The sequence below is a fragment of the Dermacentor variabilis genome, chromosome 7, assembly GCF_050947875.1.
Source record: "Dermacentor variabilis isolate Ectoservices chromosome 7, ASM5094787v1, whole genome shotgun sequence".
NCBI classification, from domain to species: Eukaryota; Metazoa; Arthropoda; class Arachnida; order Ixodida; family Ixodidae; genus Dermacentor; species Dermacentor variabilis.
In genome coordinates this window covers 148,155,466-148,174,141 of record NC_134574.1, presented here as the reverse complement: position 1 = coordinate 148,174,141, position 18,676 = coordinate 148,155,466, and the positions used below count along the sequence as shown (strand labels likewise).

Below are 18,676 nucleotides of genomic sequence, written 5' to 3'. Positions count from 1 at the left end.
TGGGCCTGTCCTGGAGATGGTGCAGCTTCAAAAGCCACCGAACATAGTGCAAACAAACGCAGGATATAGTGCAAACTAAGGCGGCCCACAGCGGCTGGTGATGCATGTGATGACCATATTTCTCATTCGAGCGTCGCCATCTCCTGGCCATCGTGTAGTCAGCGTCACACCATCGTCGCCAACATTTGCACATATATGCGTCTTCTATAGCTTTGAGAAATGTTTCGCATGACATTGACAATCACTAAGGATGATTTCTTCCTTTTTTATATTTTGTCTCCTTTCTTTTAACGCGATTCTTAAACAACTTAATCAGCTTGTATGACTGATGGTGAAACCACACAAGAATATAATACAGACCTTTTGCTTGGTGAGAAGTTTCACAGCGGCATCTTCGTCGCGACCGAAGTCGGTGCTGGTCAGGACGCTCTTTTTCTCATTCATCCAAGCCTCGATCTCATTCACTTCAGAGTAGAACTGTTCGATAAACAACAGCGGAACAAGAATTCCACAGCATTAAAAAAGGATGTACGAATACAAAATTAACATAAATTCGTCAGCATTGTACAGCATGGAAGCTAATCTCTGAGTTTGTGTTTCCAGGAGCTGTTAGCAAAGCTATGACTGAGGATCTTCAAGAAAAGCCTCACAAACATTTAAGAGCAAGGAGGGAACAGCTGTAAAAGAAAGGGAGAAAAATGGAAATAAACGGGCATGTTGGCCAGTCAATTACCACATCAACATGGCAGCTGGTCAAATTAAGAGTTTGTCCTACTTGACTCATAAGCCTGCAGTAAAATAAGAATGATATAGTAAGTGTTAAAAGAAATCTGCCGCATTGTCAGGCATATGGGACTACGTGTATTGGTTTTGAGAATTCAGGAGGAGCTGAAGAAAGGTCAGACTTACTGCATAGCTTGTATGCTCTTTTTTTACTTCTTGCAATTCTAAGAGCGCAAATAAAATGTTGCAACCATAATCTCAATCCACCTGACGCAGTGAGAAAACACTCATTATAGTGCAATAGAGATGCTGGAAAGATATTTCTGATTTGTTAAGTTCAAAAATTGTAAAAAAAAAAAAGAAAAATCTTAGTCAAATTTACCATTTACTGTCATTGAGTATCATCTTAAGGTTTAAGGTTTAAGGACACAAGGTAGCCCCAGGAAAAAAAAACAAGAAAACATAATTTAACACCTGGAAAATTAAAAAAAAAATTAAAGCACAGTTCACAATACATGGTACGCATGACACGACTTGGCATTTATACACTGTGATAGCAAACATGCTGAAGATTAACAAAGAAAGTGACTTTAACCTAACCTAACAAGACGCAACATAAAGGGGAGAGAAAGACCTGGAACATACGGCTAGCTCAGATTTCATTCCCAATGCCTGCAGCAGCGCCAGCGAAAACTTAATGAGCACGCACCGTCTGCGCCTTGAGCTGCAGTTCCAGCTTCTTGCGGCGCTTGCTGCACTCTGAGAGCAGCAGGTTCCAGCAGGCGACCAGCTCGTGGCACTTGTCCTTGACGGACGCAGCCGCAAAGTGGCGCTGCTTGACCAGCGCGTCGCCGGCGGCCAGCGTCTTGTCCACCATCGCCTGGTGGCCCTGCACTTCCCGTTCCAGTTTCTGGAAAGAGAAGGAACGAGCCGTTTGTGCGTTTATTCGTTCACAGATCTGCTGGACCCTGCAAAGACGACTAGAGGCAACAGCATGGAAAAAAATCATAAACAGCAATCGAAGCCAGCCCTCAGTGCAAACGTTGACTGCAGTAGCTATTTCTCTCTGTGGTATTTGTAGTGGCTTGTTCATATGGCTTGTTCTTATGGCTTGTTCCTATGACTTGTTTCTCTGCCTTGTCCATAAGGCTTGTTCCTATGGCTTGTTCATAAGGCTTGTTCCTATGGCTTGTTCCTATGGCTTGTTCCTATGGCTTGTTCCTATGGCTTGTTCCTATGGCTTGTTCATAAGGCTTGTTCCTATGGCTTGCTCCTCTGACTTGCTCCTCTGACTTGCTCCTCTGACTTGCTCCTCTGACTTGCTGCTCTGACTTGCTCCTGTGACTTGTTCCTGTGACTTGTTCCTGTGACTTGTTCCTGTGACTTGTTCCTGTGACTTGTTCCTGTGACTTGTTCCTGTGACTTGTTCCTGTGACTTGCTACCATGACTTGCTAAAATGACTTGCTAACATGACTTGTTAACATGACTTGCTACCATGACTTGCTACCATGACTTGCTACCATGACTTGCTACCATGACTTATTCCTATGACAACCTTACTCTTGGCTTGAGGCAAGGAAGTACACCTGCTGGAACTGTTAGAAGAATGTTCTTCTTGCATTCTCCTAAGTGACGCCGCTGACAGTGTGCCCCATAGAGTTTCACACAATAATTACTTGAGGGAACCCTGACACAAGTGCCTATGGTAGCTGCCAGCATAGGAATTGTGGTTAGTACGACATGATTCGAACACAGAACGTCCAGCACAGAAGCCCGATATTGAAACCATTACACCGCGGACGCATGAACAAGCGGAACCGCTACAATTATCGGCGATTTTGTACGTTTGCAGAGCCTTATTGCCTTCTGCATTTAAGGAAAGTATAGATTGCTTTGAAATTTAGGCCAATGAAGGCAGATAAAGTCCATTAAATGAAGCGACAAGAACGTCTGAAGCAACAAGCACAAAGATAAGACAAATTCATATACTAACCATCATTCCCATAGTGGTTGAATGATGACATTGTCAGAGTTTCCCGCAGTAATTTTAGTGGGAAACACTATAGTGTGCCCCCTTGTCCTACCCAAAACCCCTGGCCAAAGAATATAAATGAATAAATAAACAAACACCTCTTCCTGCTACATGTATTTAAGTTAGGAGGGTCCATGGCTTCTAACAGGCATAAAAGAAAAAGAAAAGCTGTCAAAGGAGTGGTGCGATGTAATTTACCTGGTGCTTCTTGAAGAGGTTCTGGGCGTCGATGAGGTTCTGGCCCAGGTCGAGTGACGACGCAGCCGACAGGTGCTCGGTGATCCACTGTTTCTCGGTGTCTACGTCGAAGTTGAACTGGTGCAGCTTGAGCGACTCTTCCAGTTGTTTCCGGCGCTCCTCCGCGGGCTCACGCAACTGACCGAACCTGCAGGGTGAAAACAAAAGCAGACGAAACAAAATGGAAGCACGAAGTTGGAAAGAGCATAACTTCTTCAAAGGGTTCCACCAACTGCCATAATTTATAATTTGTTGTGTCAGCTTTATAACCAATGGTGTTTCCTTCATACATATTGAGAAATATACAAGCCCAAAGGCAATTTTCACAATGTTGTTAACTTGTGTGGTTAACTGCTACAGAAAGTAAATGTTATATATTTCTTTTCTTAAAGAATACTTTTTAAAATTATTTCCTAGTTCTTTTCTGTGTTCCTTTTTTTTAAGGAACAGAGGGGTAAAGGGCAGAGACACAGATGGGTGTAATATTCTATTTACCATTCAAATAAAAATAATCTAGTTATCGGGTTTAATGCCTCAATGTAGCACACTGTCTATGACAGATGCCATAGCGGAAACCTCTGGATTAATTTCGGTCCCTGGGTGTTCCTTAGTGCGCACCTAAATACAGCGAAATCCCGATAATTCAAAATATCTTAATTCGAACTGATGGACAATTCTAACTGCTCTCTTAGTCCCAGCAAAGCCCTATGGATATGAACAGAGAAAAAAAAAAAGGACACACCAAACGTGCCATTGATTCGCATGCCAGTTTGCCGATTAAGTTAGCTACCCCACAATCCAACCATGTTATGCGGTGAAGCATGCCATGCAAAAATAAGGCGCCACCGTTATGGGGCTTAGCATGCGTTCCTTAATTTACATACGCACATGCGCCGTCTCCAGTCACAGAAGCACCGAGATGCCTACTAAGTTTACTGGCAGGCCTTCAGAGGTTCAAACAGACCCCCGATCTTTTGTTGGCTTTAAATGCCCCCTGGAGTTTTTTCATTCTACCCCCTTCCTTTTGGCTAGCTTTCCCAAAACACGGATGGTTTATCTACACTGCTTGGTAAACGGTGTGCGTGCATGCGTGTATAATTAAGAAACGTGTACTAGGCCCTGTTAATGATCTCACATATGCAACAAAAGTTTAACTAACTGGAGTCAAACTAACAGAAGTATACTGCATTCAGCTGAATTTCTGTGCGACGTTGATAGCTTTATTCACACATTTCTTTCACAATATTTAGATAAGCCAATCACAACAACTACCACCAGATGCTTTTCACAGACAAGACAGTTGCTTAGGTTGCACAAAAACATGATGGTTCATCTTAGATTAATTCTCGATTGACTGTCGGTTCTCATTACCAGTATACAAGGAAAAATAAGGTGGGATCTTACCGGTCACTGATTATGCGGGTAGCCTTCAAAATGTTGGAGGCGTCAAAATGACCCTTGTCAGCCATGGCTTTGCCAAATTGAACCAGGTCCAACACTTTCGCTTCCCAGGTCGTCAACTCAGCTTCAAGCGCCTGCAAGAAATCATGACCTTTCATTTTATCCCTCAGAAGCAACGAAAACCCAACACTGCTGCCTCAATTTTACGTGACAAACATTTCCTGCGTAGTGTGAAATAAGTCAAAACATGTGTGCTATGATTAATTTCTATCTTTAAGATCATTTCAATGTCATAGTCAAACCACCCCAACATCACAGACCTAGCCATCGCTACATGTCAGAATCCGCCTACTGACTTCAGCTATTGGCTAAAGTCTTCTTGTGCAAACTTCTTTAACCCCTTGAGTGCTTTACTATTTTTTACCAAAAGTGACCTTACATATTTTATTTTATGGCTTACTTTAAAACTTCACTCTATTGCAAACCCTTCTAAAGCTTGTCCAACTAATTTTCTTCATGTTCTACGCATGAAACCCTCATTTCATCTATTTCCCATGCAATATACATGTATTTGTCCTTTCCACAAATGGCACCGCTAGAAACGAGGAAAGAGGGGGAGTAAGCGTGCGATTCCAAAAACGCGGTCTTTCGGCACTGACAAAGTGCTGCCATCTATGTTGTAGAAAACAAATACAGCAATAGACGCACCCCTCCAGTGCTGACAAAATGGCTGCCATCTATGTTGTAGAACACAAGGACTGAATCAACGTGCCTGAAAAGTTTTGACATCTATGCAGTAAAAAAAAAAAACGGAATAACTGCGGATTTTAAATGCTGCTACAGCAGCCATCTGTGTAGTAGAAGAAAAACTATGTGGACATGCCGAGTCCATCGAAACCGCTTTGAAAACAGGATTATCGCAGTTGACGAGCTGAGCCAACCCAAAGCAAAATTAAACAGAACTGCGTTGACGAGCTAAGCTTGTCCAAAATACTTCTGGGGTTAATAACTGTGCATCAGTAAGTCCAACCGAACCAAATCAAACTTTAAGGAGAATTGTGAAGGCCCAATGCAATCGGCAAACTTTTGCTGACCTCAACTTAGACGAAGTAATTAGTGACCTCGTACTCAGTGGACAACAGCTAAATGAACTGGATCCCGCCCCTGCGTAAAGTAATTAGTGCGGGTGAAGAGCTCAGCCTGCGCTCACCTGGTGGCGTTTGAGGAGCTCCTTGACGCTTCGCAGGTCATGACCGAGGTCGCGCGACGCCAGGGCAGCTTCCAGCTCGTCCAGTTTCACGCGGGCATCCTCAAGCGCCCTGTTGTGCGCCCGCTGTGCCGACGCCTGGCGGAGGCACTGGCCGCGCTCGTTGGACCGCCGGCACAGCTCCTGCCACTGCTCGTCCAGGTAGTCCAGAACACTCCGGACGTCGTCGGAGGCATAGTGCTTACCGGCGATCAGGCTTTGGCCATTCTGCAGAGAGTCACAAAAACAGTTGTCCCTCCGGGCACTCCCACGTACAGGCGTGAAATTCACTGCAGGGGTTGCATTCTCAATCGGTCACTTCCGAGGAAATCACTTTTAGCCGACGCCGACTGGCTGACCCAGTAAGCAGGACACCCATCATTCAAGTGAGATGCCATGTTGGGCGTTACAACACACTTAAGCTGGAGGTATCCCAGAGTGACTGATAGAGAATACGGCTCCGGTACAGATTACAAGAGAATAAGCAGGTACTCAATTCAGTCTGTTGCCAAGTGCTTTCTGTTTTGACAGTACCTTCCCCAATTCAAGGAAATTCAATTATTCAGAAACAAACAAGCTTCAGCAGCCAAAAATAGTGAAGCATACTGTCATATGCTTCACCACTAAGTGAACGTTGCAAAAACTGATACCACAGCAAACAGAACAGACTGTTTGAAGTTTGTTTGGTCCAACTAGAATCAGCATGCAAGCTTGTGTTTAACATCAACAGAGCATTGCAAAATGGAAAGCAAGCACCAACCGCATTGATGTCGTGGAGCCTAGCCTCGTTGGCCTTGAGCTCGGCTTCGAAGGCCTCGTGCTTCTGAAGCTTGCGTTCCAGGTTGGTCAGGTCGCGGTAGGAGTCGTCAGCTGCCATCTTGAGCTTGTCCTGAATCCAGCTAGACATCTGGTGGTCAAAAGGTCAACAACAATCAGATTTCATGCTGGCGCTTTGTTGAAGCAGCATGGCTCTTCATGGAAGCTAGCATCAGCAGACATTTGCTTTAGGCAAAATTCAACACAGTGGCACATTTGCTGAAGATCTGTTTTGGTTGATGTGTTCCTATTGCCTTTCAAAGCTTGTTTTGGTTAAGCATGTAGAGGACCTACATTGAAGATTGTATCAAATGTCCATATTTAAGCACCTATTTCAAACGTCCCTGTCAAACAACTACCTAATTTATGTTACCTGTATTTGTGACCTTTTATGATTTTGCAGAACAGAGACGTCCACTCAACATTCATGTCAATATCCCTGATTAAGGAAAGGTGTAAACAGCACTTCTCATTACACTATTTCTAATTAGTATAACTCAAGCGCAGTAATCTGGACTACCCAACTAGTAACAGAGCATGACAGATTAATAACTGCAGAGCTTGTTAAATTGTAACACATGGCATGTAATGAGCAATAAACAAAATAAAGCGAAAGCATGCCTTCATGATCACTCAACTCTGTTCTTGCCATATGTATCATGATTCTGCTAATTGCAATCTGTCATCTTACCTCAGCTGATTCTGCTTTGAATTCGTGGTACACCCTCGACTCTTCCAGGAGTTCTTTGCGTTTGTAAGCCTTGTCCTTCACCGCTTGGCGGTTGGCGACAACCTGGTTGCGTCGCTTGTCGATCCTAACGAGAGAAGTTTAGGAGATTATGGTAATTTGTTTATCCAAATTACGTAAGTGCCCAGGAAGGCAGTAAAATGTGACATAGCTTTTATGTTAGTTACATACTCTAAAGAGAGATGGAAAAATGTAACATGACACCGTAAAGGTGTAACTCAGCATAAATAAACCAGAGAAATATGATCAAGGCAGTTACAAGCTACACTATGTATAGCTAATGAATCAGACGTAATCTTTCTTTGTTTACGTGAAGAACTCGTTTGCACAAAATAGAATGTAAACAACAGAAAATGCTACATATCACACCAAAGATCAGCAACATTTGTGTTTGACAGACTTCCCTGTTATTTGCTGCAGCTATTTGAGAACTAGCCTGTGAAACCTCAGAGCTGAAAGTATTCTGAAAGGTTGCAAGCTTGGATGCATGCAAATACAGATGCCCTTTATTAGACCAAGACTGCAGAACCAAATTACTCTGCTAAACCATGGCAAAAAAGTACTACATAGTGTTCAATGTAACAAAGATATGGGAAAAAAGAAGTTTGTTAGATTGAGGATTTTGTTATATTGAGGCACGACTACATATCGGTGCGTAACAACTGGTCAGTCTCCTTTAGTCACTAATGGTCAGAAATGATAAACTGTAACAAAGTTTGTTACATTACGGATTTCATTATGTCAACCTGCCGTGGTTGCTTAGTGGCTATGGTGTTGGGGTGCTAAGCACGAGGTCGCAGGATTGGATTCTGGTCACAGCGGCTGCATTTTGATGGCAGTAAAATGAGAAAATACCCTTGTACTTAGATTTAGGTGCACATCAAAGAACCCCAGGTGGTCCAAATTATTCCAGAGTCCCCCACTACGGCGTACCTCATCATCAGATAATGGTTTTGGCACGTAAAACCCCATAATCTTTTTTTTCGTTATGTCTTTCGTTAGGCTTGACTATCTACCCTCTTGCCCAACAACCTGGCAACCTCTTTTGTCACTTACAGCCAGAAATAATAGATAAAGTTACTTGCATTGTGGGTATCGCTACATAAATGTTTGACTGTATACCACTAAGCAGCAACTCGTCACTCTCGTTCATCACTTATGGATGTAAATAATAATAACAAAATTTGATATAATGAGGATTTTGCTATAATGACATTTGAATACACACCTTTGCAAAGCAACTGGTCGATCATGTCTGTCAGCTATGAATGCAAATACTTATAGAAAATTTGTTATAATGAGGATTTCTTTATATCGAGGTTTGGCTGCAGACCACTGCACTGCAAAAGAACACTGTATGGGTAGAGATAAGTAACCACTGTTACCAAACCGGTAAAATGAACCACACTTACTCTTTGCTCTTGCAATGCCCAGCAGCAATCAGCTTGTCCGCCATACCACTGAAGGCGGCAACACGCTGGTCTTGAACCAGGAGGGTGTTGATGAGGTTTTCATGGCGCTTGGACAGTGCTTCCACATCATCCAGGGTTGTCTGCGATCACGCAAATTGTTCACAATTAATGTGATTTTACAAGAAAAAGATCACTGCTTTATTTGAAAAGGAATTCGCACTTACCCCAAGGTCTTCAAAGTCCAGCAGTGCATCGTGGCTACTTGTGATGCTGTCGATTTGGTCAGCTTCACGGTTGAACATCTGAAGTAATGTACATGAAAGCAAAAGTTCAGCCTAAATAATGCTGTCATAGGTTCAGCTTTTATACAGTGATTGACACAAGATCAGCCCCACCTAAGTAAGGTGCATTAACCAAAAAGTGCATGCAGCAATTAGTAATAAGTTAAACTACTACATATGACTGATGATGAGACACATGGGACGTCAGATCACTCTTGAAGGCCACAGGAAACACCACAAACACTAAAAATGACATAAACACTAACACTAACTAATAACACTAGGACTAACACTAACAATGGAGTACTCCAGGCAGCATGAAAAAGCTAGCTTTATTGCATCGTCAGGCAAAAAATACTGTGTCTCATTGTGCACTTTATGATGATATTGTGTCTGAGCTTACAAACGCAAGGCTGGGACACTATAAGACTAGAAGCTCAAAGTGGAACAAGAGCATGCCAGCAGACTTTGAACAATTTCTTCGTGCAGCGATGGTACACGTCTCTGATTTCAAACTGCACACTCAACAACCCATAAAGCAAAGCAGTCATGGACAGCTAACCTAGTACAGAGAAATCGCATTAAATATAAAATTCCATAACTAAAATTTTGTACAACTTCAATTAGAAGAAAGGGCTAGCTTTATACATTTTCAGTCTCTACTACAGCTGCACATGTTTAAGCAAGCTAAAAAGCATGGGCAAAGGAAAGAGCCAGTGTCAGCTGGTAATGGGCACTACATAGTAGACTAGACGCAACACTTGTGTTTCTACACCTTGCAATATCTAAACCCCCACTTTCTCAACAGCCTCGGCCCTGTGTTACTCTGCAAACCCTATCTTCCCCATAAACCTATCACTTTTATTTATCTTTATTCATTTCAATACTGCCGGTCTCAGTTCCAGGCCTTAGGCAGGAGTGGTTATAAATAAAATACATGCATTGAATGCATACATAGGAATACAATATTATATGTTAAAACAACAAGAAAGATCATTACAGGAAGCTTAATGCACATAGGATACCATAAAATTCCAGAATATATACAAGTCAGATGCTATGGAAATGACAATCAAGGCTCAGGTACATCCGATCAATGTGTTATAGACTGTAGGACATGTAAATAGGTCAATACCGTTGGGCATTGAACAACAGTGGCAGGAAGTGAAGTCCAATTGGTTGTAGTCCTTGGGAAAAAAATACTGAAGTATGTTGGTTTTACATGATAGGTCAGTCACATTTCTAAAGTGATAGGACCGCATGGGCCGTCGGTTTCCGTCACTAAGGTATGTGTCTTTTCTAATTCCTAAATGTCCATGGTACAGGAGATAAAGTCTCATTATCTTCTCAACTTATCACGCTCTAGCATCTATGGGCAGCGACAAGCATTTGTATCCAAAACTAACACTTCCTCAACCAACAAACAATGAAAACTATACAGTACCTGAAGGTCAACGGCCTGCCGGAGGTAGTCGAGCTTCTCCTGCCATCCTCGGTGGATCGCGTTCTGCTCTTCCTGCAGCTGCTTCAACGTTGCCTTCATCTCCTCGTTGTCCTTGTTCTTCAGCAGCAGCTTCTCGCCTAGTGCCTGGATGTCGGCAAACCTGCGCAGATGAGTCAACACTCCGATGGTCATCACAACCTTCAGCACTCTTGCTATAAGCTGTGTCGTGCGAGAGCCATGTCCTCAATGAATCATTTAGTGCCCAACAAGTGGCTTATCTAAGAGAAGCAAACAACATTACGAAAACTTGCTATCACATTCAAGTGTCGTTGCAGTCATTTCGACAACCACGTTTTGTGCAGGTGCTGATTGCAGTGATGCGCAAGTAGTGATCGTGTTGTGATGTCAGTGACCATTCATCGCGACAGTGAGAGAGGAGACCCGAGAGAAATGGCGAGCTCGATTGTTAGCTTCTGAAAAGCAAGGCTAATGGCCGTTACCACATGCATATATTTAACTTAAACACTGGAACTACACATGAAGCAGGTATGTGCAAACAATTTCCCAGAGACATCATTTGCTCTTCTTTGCTTGTTACGGATGGAACAGAGGCATCTTGCCAAGAATAACTTCAGCCTCATGCCTACCAGTGCTAACACGAAGTTGTCTCCAAACATACCAAGCATTAGCACAAACAGGATACGACTATGAAAAATCTGGAAGATTCATTAAGAAAAATACACTGCTTACTCATCCTCATGGTTACGAATGTCGTCTCCAAGATCGTGGTGCTTCTTGAGGTTGTCCTCGGCTGTTGCTACGTCTCGGGCGGGCTCGAAGCTGTTCAGTGCAACCTTCACCTCACTCACCCATGCAAGCTGGGGAGAAAAAAGGACAGTACATGTTAAAGCCAACCCTCATGAAGAGATTTCCAGGGTAATGGATGTACAATTGCAAGTTGTAAGCTTCATTACAACATACACACTCGCAAAACTCATGCTGCTGCCAGTTTGTGTTGATGTAGAAAAAGTATGCCTCACAGTGTGACGCCATGCATGCTCTCACCAATGATAGCAGAGCTTGCAGTCACTTGATGTGAAACTTGGTTCCTTAGAGCACCACCAGGTGGTGTTGTCCTAAGTACATCTTAGAGAACATTGCCAAGCGTTGCCAATGGCGGCTGAAGTCTCACACACAATGCTGACATTTCCAATTAAACTAAATATATTGCATTTAGGCAAGAGAATTTGCTATTCAATTATTAGAGTAAAATATTACTTGGCAATTTAAAGAGTACATGTATGTCACAAGAGCACAAATAATTTTGCACTTTCGCTATGTCTGTTGTCCAGCACTCCAGCAAATGCAGTATCGACACACCAGGGCATTACTTCAACACGAGTTCTCTCGCATGGGCGGCAGATCAGGCATCAGTCCCGCGTCGCGTTTTCACTCGCGAAAAACACGTTATGTGGTCTGCCGTCAGAGTGTTCATTTTGGAATTATCATACAAGTCTAGACACTACTTAAGTTGATGAGCTTGCTGTGTTCTATGAGATCAAAAAGGATAAACCAGATTACTCACCAAGCTTTTGGCACTGTTTGCAAGTATTTGAAGTCCCATGGAATCCTCGAGCCTGGAACGTCTCTCAGCAGCTCGATCCTGTAAGGTAGTGATGTCAGCAACAGGTTCAGAGGTGGTTTAGTACAAGGCCTTTCAACTTTTACTAATGGCCATGTTGTTTCTACTTGCTTAAATTTTTGCAAAAGCTTCTTTTTGACATCTGAAACTCTTCTTACCTTTACTTGGTCCCAGAGACCTTGTAGTTCACTCTGTCTCTTTACCACATTGGATCGCTCAGTCGGATAAGCAGCTTTTACCCTTTGGAAGAAAAAAACAACATGTATAAATATATTCACGAGCATTATTGAAGAACAGTGAATGATACTTTGACAGACTGCGTGTACTATGCAATCTGTCCAGTTTCAACATAGGGTTTTTGACAGAAAATAAAAATGCATATAATATGTATTTTGCAAAATTAGAGTACACACAAACAAAGATAAGATTATTGGCACAGCAGAATAATGCACTCAAAACACCACACAAAATAATTTCAAGTAACTTGAATTTGGAGGAATAAGAAGCCCTAATCACTGTGCAATTTCATGCACAAATCCAGTAATGCTGACAGCAGTGGTAAAAAAACTTGACAAAATAAAGTTGATACAACAAACTCAGTACAACAAAGCACTACGCAAGAAAATTATTACAATATCATGGTACACAATTCAAGCAGTTATGCCAGAGTTGTTGAATAAACTATAAAGAGGCATTAGTTGATTGCTTTAATTCTCATCGCATTCAGTGCAGTAAATGCAAATAATGAATGTGGATATAACAAATTATCAGACATAACAACGTAAATCTAAAATGTTTATCTTCGATATCAGCAAGTAACGAATATATGCTTACAAGAAACATCAGACATAACTATGCCATTTTCATGTCGGATATGAATTCATTATAACGAGGTTTAACTATATTTTTTTAAAAATCCTAAGGAAGTGGTTCACAACTTACGAGTCAGCCAGAAGGTTAACCCTGTTGAATTTTTCTTCCACCGGGGCCAGCTCCCGTTCAAGATTCTAAAAAAAAAAAAAAAAAAAAATATGCATGCAAGCAGGGCCATTATGTAGAAAGACGACAAAATTTTCAAAATGCTACTGCAAAGATCAAAACAACGGCGACCAAATGTGGACGGGTACCTCATGCCTCCTCTGCAGCGCTTGTACAGTCTTCATGTCTCGGCCAACCTCGTCGATGTCAATTTTCTGCATCTTTTCTGTCATCCAGTCTCGAGCATCGTCACAGGTGCGATGGAATAACTCCACGCTGTAATGAAAAACCAGGAAATCTCACCGTCATCATCATCATCATAAGCCTACTTATGTTCACTGCAAAATGAAGGCCTTTTTTCATTAATCTCCAACTGCCCCTGTCCTGTGCCAGTTGACAACACGTTATGCCTGCAAACTTCCGAATTTACTACACTTCTTTTCTGTCGGTACCTACCCTGTAACTATAACAAACCACCGCAATTTTGCCTTATGCATTACATATAGCCTGCTTATTTCTTCCTCCTAGTCTTGACTAGAACACTGGCTATGCCTGTTTGCCCTCTAACACCGCTGTCTTTCTGTCTGTTAATGCTACACCTACCATGGCGTAATCTCTAAGAGCCTGCTATTCTAAACGTGGGTCAAAGCATGAGAGGAAGTGGAAGAAAACTGAGAAAGCAATCCACAGTGTCGGGCTTCAACAGTCACACAAGCTATCTCTTTCTCACTGCTTTGCTGTTTGGGTGAAACTGCAAATCTTTTAATGCATACAGAAGCAGCTCGACGGAATGAGAGCAAGAAGACACACACACTGACAAGGGGACTAGCCCGTCTTCTTGTCCTCCTCTCGTCCATCTGCTTTAATATTCCTTCAAGATGAACCAACTAGCGCAAACCAAGTTGCGACTGCAGATCTTTTTTTGTCCAAACTATTTTGTTTAGTAGTCCTTCGTGGAATGCATAGAAACGCATCCACGAGGATAGACAAGCAATGGCTACACTTTCTGATGTAAACACTGTCCTAGTGCCTTTCAGAAATCACGCGTTACAAAAATTTTGTTACTGTCAACATGTCACAGAGAGCAGCTATGTACACAGCCTTGCAGACGCTTACCTGGTGGCGCCCTCGAGACTTCGTTCCTTTTGAGTCTTGAGCTGGTTTAGCCTGTCCCATCTGAAAAGTGACATTGAGTAAGCACTACCATGAACATAGCTGACTACAAGAGCTGTAAAAACGACCAACGTTAACAGAAACTAATATTGACAAGAGTCCTGTTTGCCTTCCATGAATCACGGCAAGGATGCAGAAGTAGACAACACAATCTGCCTGTGATGCTTACGTACAACAAGCACTTGCTGCCAAGTGTTTTATATATAATGATGAATAACAAGAGATAAGCAATCAACATTGTAATTGATAATGTGCATAAGATTGCAGTTTTGAGAAAATGAAAGTCGTATGTTATACAATACTCTTCAGGCAATACCTCAAACACAACTGCACATTACCTGCTGTGTATCTGTCGGCTCCGGCTGCGGATTGCGTCTAACTGGCTGTGCTTGTTCTGGACAAACTCTCCAACCTGCCGGTCAATCTCATCCATCCTCTGCTTGCTCGCGGACATGTCGGTCAAGAAATTCTATGAAACCAAAAGAGCACAGTCATGATGACTTACGTTGGCTATCAAATGAGGCAACAACAGCTATAGTTCTGCATGTGAAACAATGACGACAAGAAAAACGACAAACCTCAAACTTTTTCTTGCGGACCTCGACATTCTCTTTCGGATCTTCAACCGTTAGCATCTTCTCCTGCAGAAAGGAGAGTTGGCATTTTAAAGCAACATTTGACGCACCACATTTAAAGGAATGATTGGAAGTGTCTCTTGCCTTGTCGACCATCCAGGCTTCAAAGTCGCTACACTCCCTGAAGAAGCCAAACAGCCGGATGGCATCTTCGAGGTAATGTCTACGCTCCTGCAGTTCAACAGAGATGACGCACACATTCAGCCGCAGAAATTATGTGTCAAGCTAGGCATTCGCCAATTTCCTGTCATGCGCTGACTTAAATGCACTGCTGCAGATAAGATGACTAATCTTATGTCTGGAGATGTAGTTAGCTATCCACGATGCACAGGTGATCTTAATCAACTCACTTTGGTTTTTGGAGACTTAATTAGCTGAACCAATGACTGAGCTGGGCGCAGCCACGGAAGTCAGCTAGTCCAGTTGGCTAATGTAACAAGTTCAATCAGTTCCTGTGTGGGAGATGCCCACTGCGAGCTGACGTGCGTCCTGCAGGACCTTTATTAAAGTTTGTCCAATTCAACCAGTTCCAACTAAGTTCCCAGCAGTATGAATAAGTTCCTCTTTGGTTCTTGAAACAAACAGATAGGGCTTGTGTATGGGCTTCGTTTGCTGTGTGCTCTTGGTTTGCTCTTGAAAAACACTATAGCTACTGGCCAATCAATAACCCAGAACAATGATTGGACGCCAGGCGACTCAGTATAATGCAAGGTTGAGAACTTAACAAGAATTCTTAGCATACAGCTACTCTACAACTGCTATTATTGCTATAGTACTATTACTACAGTACTATTACTACAGTATGATTACTGTTATCTAACCATGCATGAATAGAACAGGGTTCGAAGCCCTTAGGAGCAGGGCCACAGCACTTTAGAAAAGAAACTAGCCCACACACACCTATGATCTAGGCAGGAACTAGGCACACAATAGCCAAGGCCATTAACATGACGGTAAATGAAATGGACCCATAGCGACGAGGCAGAACGTACCTTTGACACGGCCAGCAGGTTCTGGTAGGCGGCTTCGATGGATTCCTGCCGTTGCTGGACTCCCTTGCCATCCTTCGGACTGGTGCCATTCTGCTTGGGTGATTTTTCTGCAACGTGCAATGCAGCGACAAGCTAAGTCACGAGCTTTCTTTCATGTGAAAACCTAGCCCACTGCTAGTGGCATGCCACTGGAATGCGAAATACTTGGATGCAGCGTGTCATTGCAATCTGATACAATAAAATTTGGATATAATGAATATGGATATAACAAGCTTTTGGACTAAGTAAATCAAGAACTGTTCTTATTAGTATGAACCTGTAACAAATATATGCTTGTAATGATGTTAGACTGTTTCGACTATGCTAGTCTTAATTGACGGTAACGCATTATATAATCACACGCACAGAAAAGGAGTAAATGCTCGGAGATAAAGCACTCATGGAAGCAACGTTAAGCACTGCATCACCAGCAGCGCTCATAACTGGTAACAGCTGGTAATGCCAAAACTTGAAACGAAATCGGAGGGTCCGCAGACCATTTGAGTCCGCAGGCAAAAATCTGCTTGATCAGATCAAGCAGATTTTCACTCATGCCCTTGCTGCTACCTGGGATAATGTTTACCACGACAATGTTGAACATAAAACCGAGCTACGTGGGAAGAAGAATGTGATGTTGAAGGAAACACACTTAGCACTAGAACTTAGTTCTGCTGCTATTCTAATATGGGTTGAAAAAACATTTAGGCAACCCCCACACGGACACCTGAAGCAGTGCTATCAGACAGGTCATGAGCTGAAAGAACACTTTGAGCTATAGCGGCAAAAAAGGAACTTGTACTCTTGACTTGAACTCACGAGGAGACAGTCGCTTCTCTTTCTTGACCTTGACGGGTTGCTGCTTCATGACGACCTTCTTGACACGTCGGCGTTCAGCCACCTTGACGGGCTTCATCGTCGTCTTCTGGATGATCCGCGGTTCCAGCTCCCGGACGTAGTTGGCCGGCACAAAGCCCTCCTCACCGTCAATCTGGCGAACATTCCACCAGTCGGCATTGGTGCGGTTCAGTAGGGTCATGATCTGCATGATAAAAAAAAAAAAACAATATGCTCCAAACCATATAAACCAACATTCTCCCCAGAAGCCCAGACTTATAATGAGGCAAACACTTAGATTCGAGCTTTTCACGACAATTGTCGTTTCCTGATTCAGTGCTCCTGTTACTAGAAAATGATCCAAATGAATTGCAGATTCAGTGAGCCAAAAGGCAGAGTCTATTTGTGGTCATCAGCCCATGAATAATTATATATCTAGTTCACTTTGCACTGATTACCTGCTTTTTCAAATATTTTAAGCATGAACAGTTTCTAAAAGTGCATTTCATCAGAATGTTCCAGATTTATTTTGTATGAAGGATGGAGCATAAGTTTTTGTGGATGGCTTTGTCGACCAATGTCTTGCTTCACTTGATGGCTTCAAGACTAAGCAACCAATAGCTGTCTACATTCCCTCATTAATTCTGTACAATGAGTAGCACAATGCCATGTGCTGAAAATAACAGGCATGCTTCTGCAACATTTTAAGCCATCTAACCACTGCATTATGTTATATCAGCGATGCTGCTGCTTGTGATGCTGTCAATTACAGTTGTAAGAAGTACACTAAGCATTTCGTATTTCTGTTCTGGGTGCCCTGGTATGCGTCTTCTCATGGATACCAATGTCCAATAAACTTTGCGACCCCGTATAAATGTAGCACAAGCATTTGGGACGTATTGCTTCGGCTGAATGAATCAGTATTAAATAAAAAATGTGCATAAATAAAAAATTCAGCAGGCTTCATTCCTCAGGGGTTGAACTCGTTTACTGCAACAGCAACCCGCTTTCACATTTGACAGCACCATCACTTGAATAACAACTCCTTTGTGATACACACAATGTCTTCCTCGCCTACTATAGTATCGCTTGTTGTGGCCTTTGAAATACATGCACAAATGCCACCAATCTCAGAGTCTGTGTGTGGAGCAACAACTTTCACAAACTAGCAAGCGTAAATGTCGCACAATAGTGCAATGGTTAGCGCATCCTCCTTGTAAGTGTACATGGGCGCAGGATGGCAACTTCCAACCAAAGTGGCGATGGCAGGCAAAGTCGTGCCAAAATGGCATGCGATAAAAGCTGGCTTGCTGGGGCTTGGATTATTAACAGTCCAAGCAATGCAGTGATGGTGGTAGGAGAAGCTTTCTTTTTCTCTGCCCTATGCTGAGGCTGAAGCTAGGGATGACAAGGTGGCTTGACAATGCCGATGAACAACCACGAATTGATGACAACGACTACAGTCATCGTTGTCACCGCCAGCATGACGGACAGAGCAAGCGAACAAACGGATAGACAAAGCAAACCCAGTTTCAGGCTTTTAAGGACCGTCGCAGTAAAACAGCAATAGTCCATAAACTCGGAGATGTCCCATGCCACCTATACACCCATACCAAAGGTATGCAGAGTCGCCATCACCCAACAACACTGCAGCAAGTGCTTTACAAAAATCGAGGTGAAAATTTGCACCATCTTTTACGGCATGTGGCAAACTTAAATCAAAGAAAGAAAACGGGAACTAACGCTACGAGTGTTGTGTAAAAACAGTGGACGGCCCAGTACGCAACAAGTGCATTCCAGAGACCGGAAAGCACCGATTCATGATTTGGAGAAGCATTCACTCCCACAGTAGCCAACCACCACTAACTCCCCTCGCTACTTTACGAGGCAAGATCACCCTGCATGACAATAACCTCTGTTTGCCGCTTGCTCATCCAAGTCAGCCACGGAATCGCATGCCACAGAGACGGCTGATAAATTAAGTCAAGCGGAGAGGGTGAGGACAGACTCTCACAAGTCTACAGGGAAGGGGGAGAGGGAGC

At 42.9% G+C, this 18,676-nt stretch overlaps 1 protein-coding gene across 4 annotated transcripts in view; it reads right to left on the bottom strand.

Moving 5' to 3' along the window:
• kst (spectrin beta chain, non-erythrocytic 5 kst) overlaps window positions 1–18,676 on the bottom strand; it is a 223,525-nt gene that overhangs the window by 54,510 nt on the left and 150,339 nt on the right. For all 4 annotated transcript variants that reach the window (XM_075699633.1, XM_075699636.1, XM_075699634.1 and 1 more), the window contains exons 17-37: window positions 16,617–16,839; window positions 15,762–15,868; window positions 14,854–14,940; window positions 14,713–14,775; window positions 14,473–14,603; window positions 14,078–14,137; window positions 13,111–13,237; window positions 12,926–12,990; window positions 12,142–12,223; window positions 11,927–12,004; window positions 11,092–11,219; window positions 10,342–10,501; window positions 8,841–8,918; window positions 8,617–8,756; window positions 7,148–7,271; window positions 6,401–6,547; window positions 5,605–5,868; window positions 4,398–4,528; window positions 2,955–3,141; window positions 1,433–1,633; window positions 361–477 (exon numbers count right to left, since the gene is read on the bottom strand). In XM_075699633.1, the coding sequence (XP_075555748.1) occupies window positions 361–477; window positions 1,433–1,633; window positions 2,955–3,141; window positions 4,398–4,528; window positions 5,605–5,868; window positions 6,401–6,547; window positions 7,148–7,271; window positions 8,617–8,756; window positions 8,841–8,918; window positions 10,342–10,501; window positions 11,092–11,219; window positions 11,927–12,004; window positions 12,142–12,223; window positions 12,926–12,990; window positions 13,111–13,237; window positions 14,078–14,137; window positions 14,473–14,603; window positions 14,713–14,775; window positions 14,854–14,940; window positions 15,762–15,868; window positions 16,617–16,839 (2,700 nt within the window). The remainder of the gene's footprint in view (window positions 1–360; window positions 478–1,432; window positions 1,634–2,954; window positions 3,142–4,397; window positions 4,529–5,604; window positions 5,869–6,400; window positions 6,548–7,147; window positions 7,272–8,616; window positions 8,757–8,840; window positions 8,919–10,341; window positions 10,502–11,091; window positions 11,220–11,926; window positions 12,005–12,141; window positions 12,224–12,925; window positions 12,991–13,110; window positions 13,238–14,077; window positions 14,138–14,472; window positions 14,604–14,712; window positions 14,776–14,853; window positions 14,941–15,761; window positions 15,869–16,616; window positions 16,840–18,676) is intronic.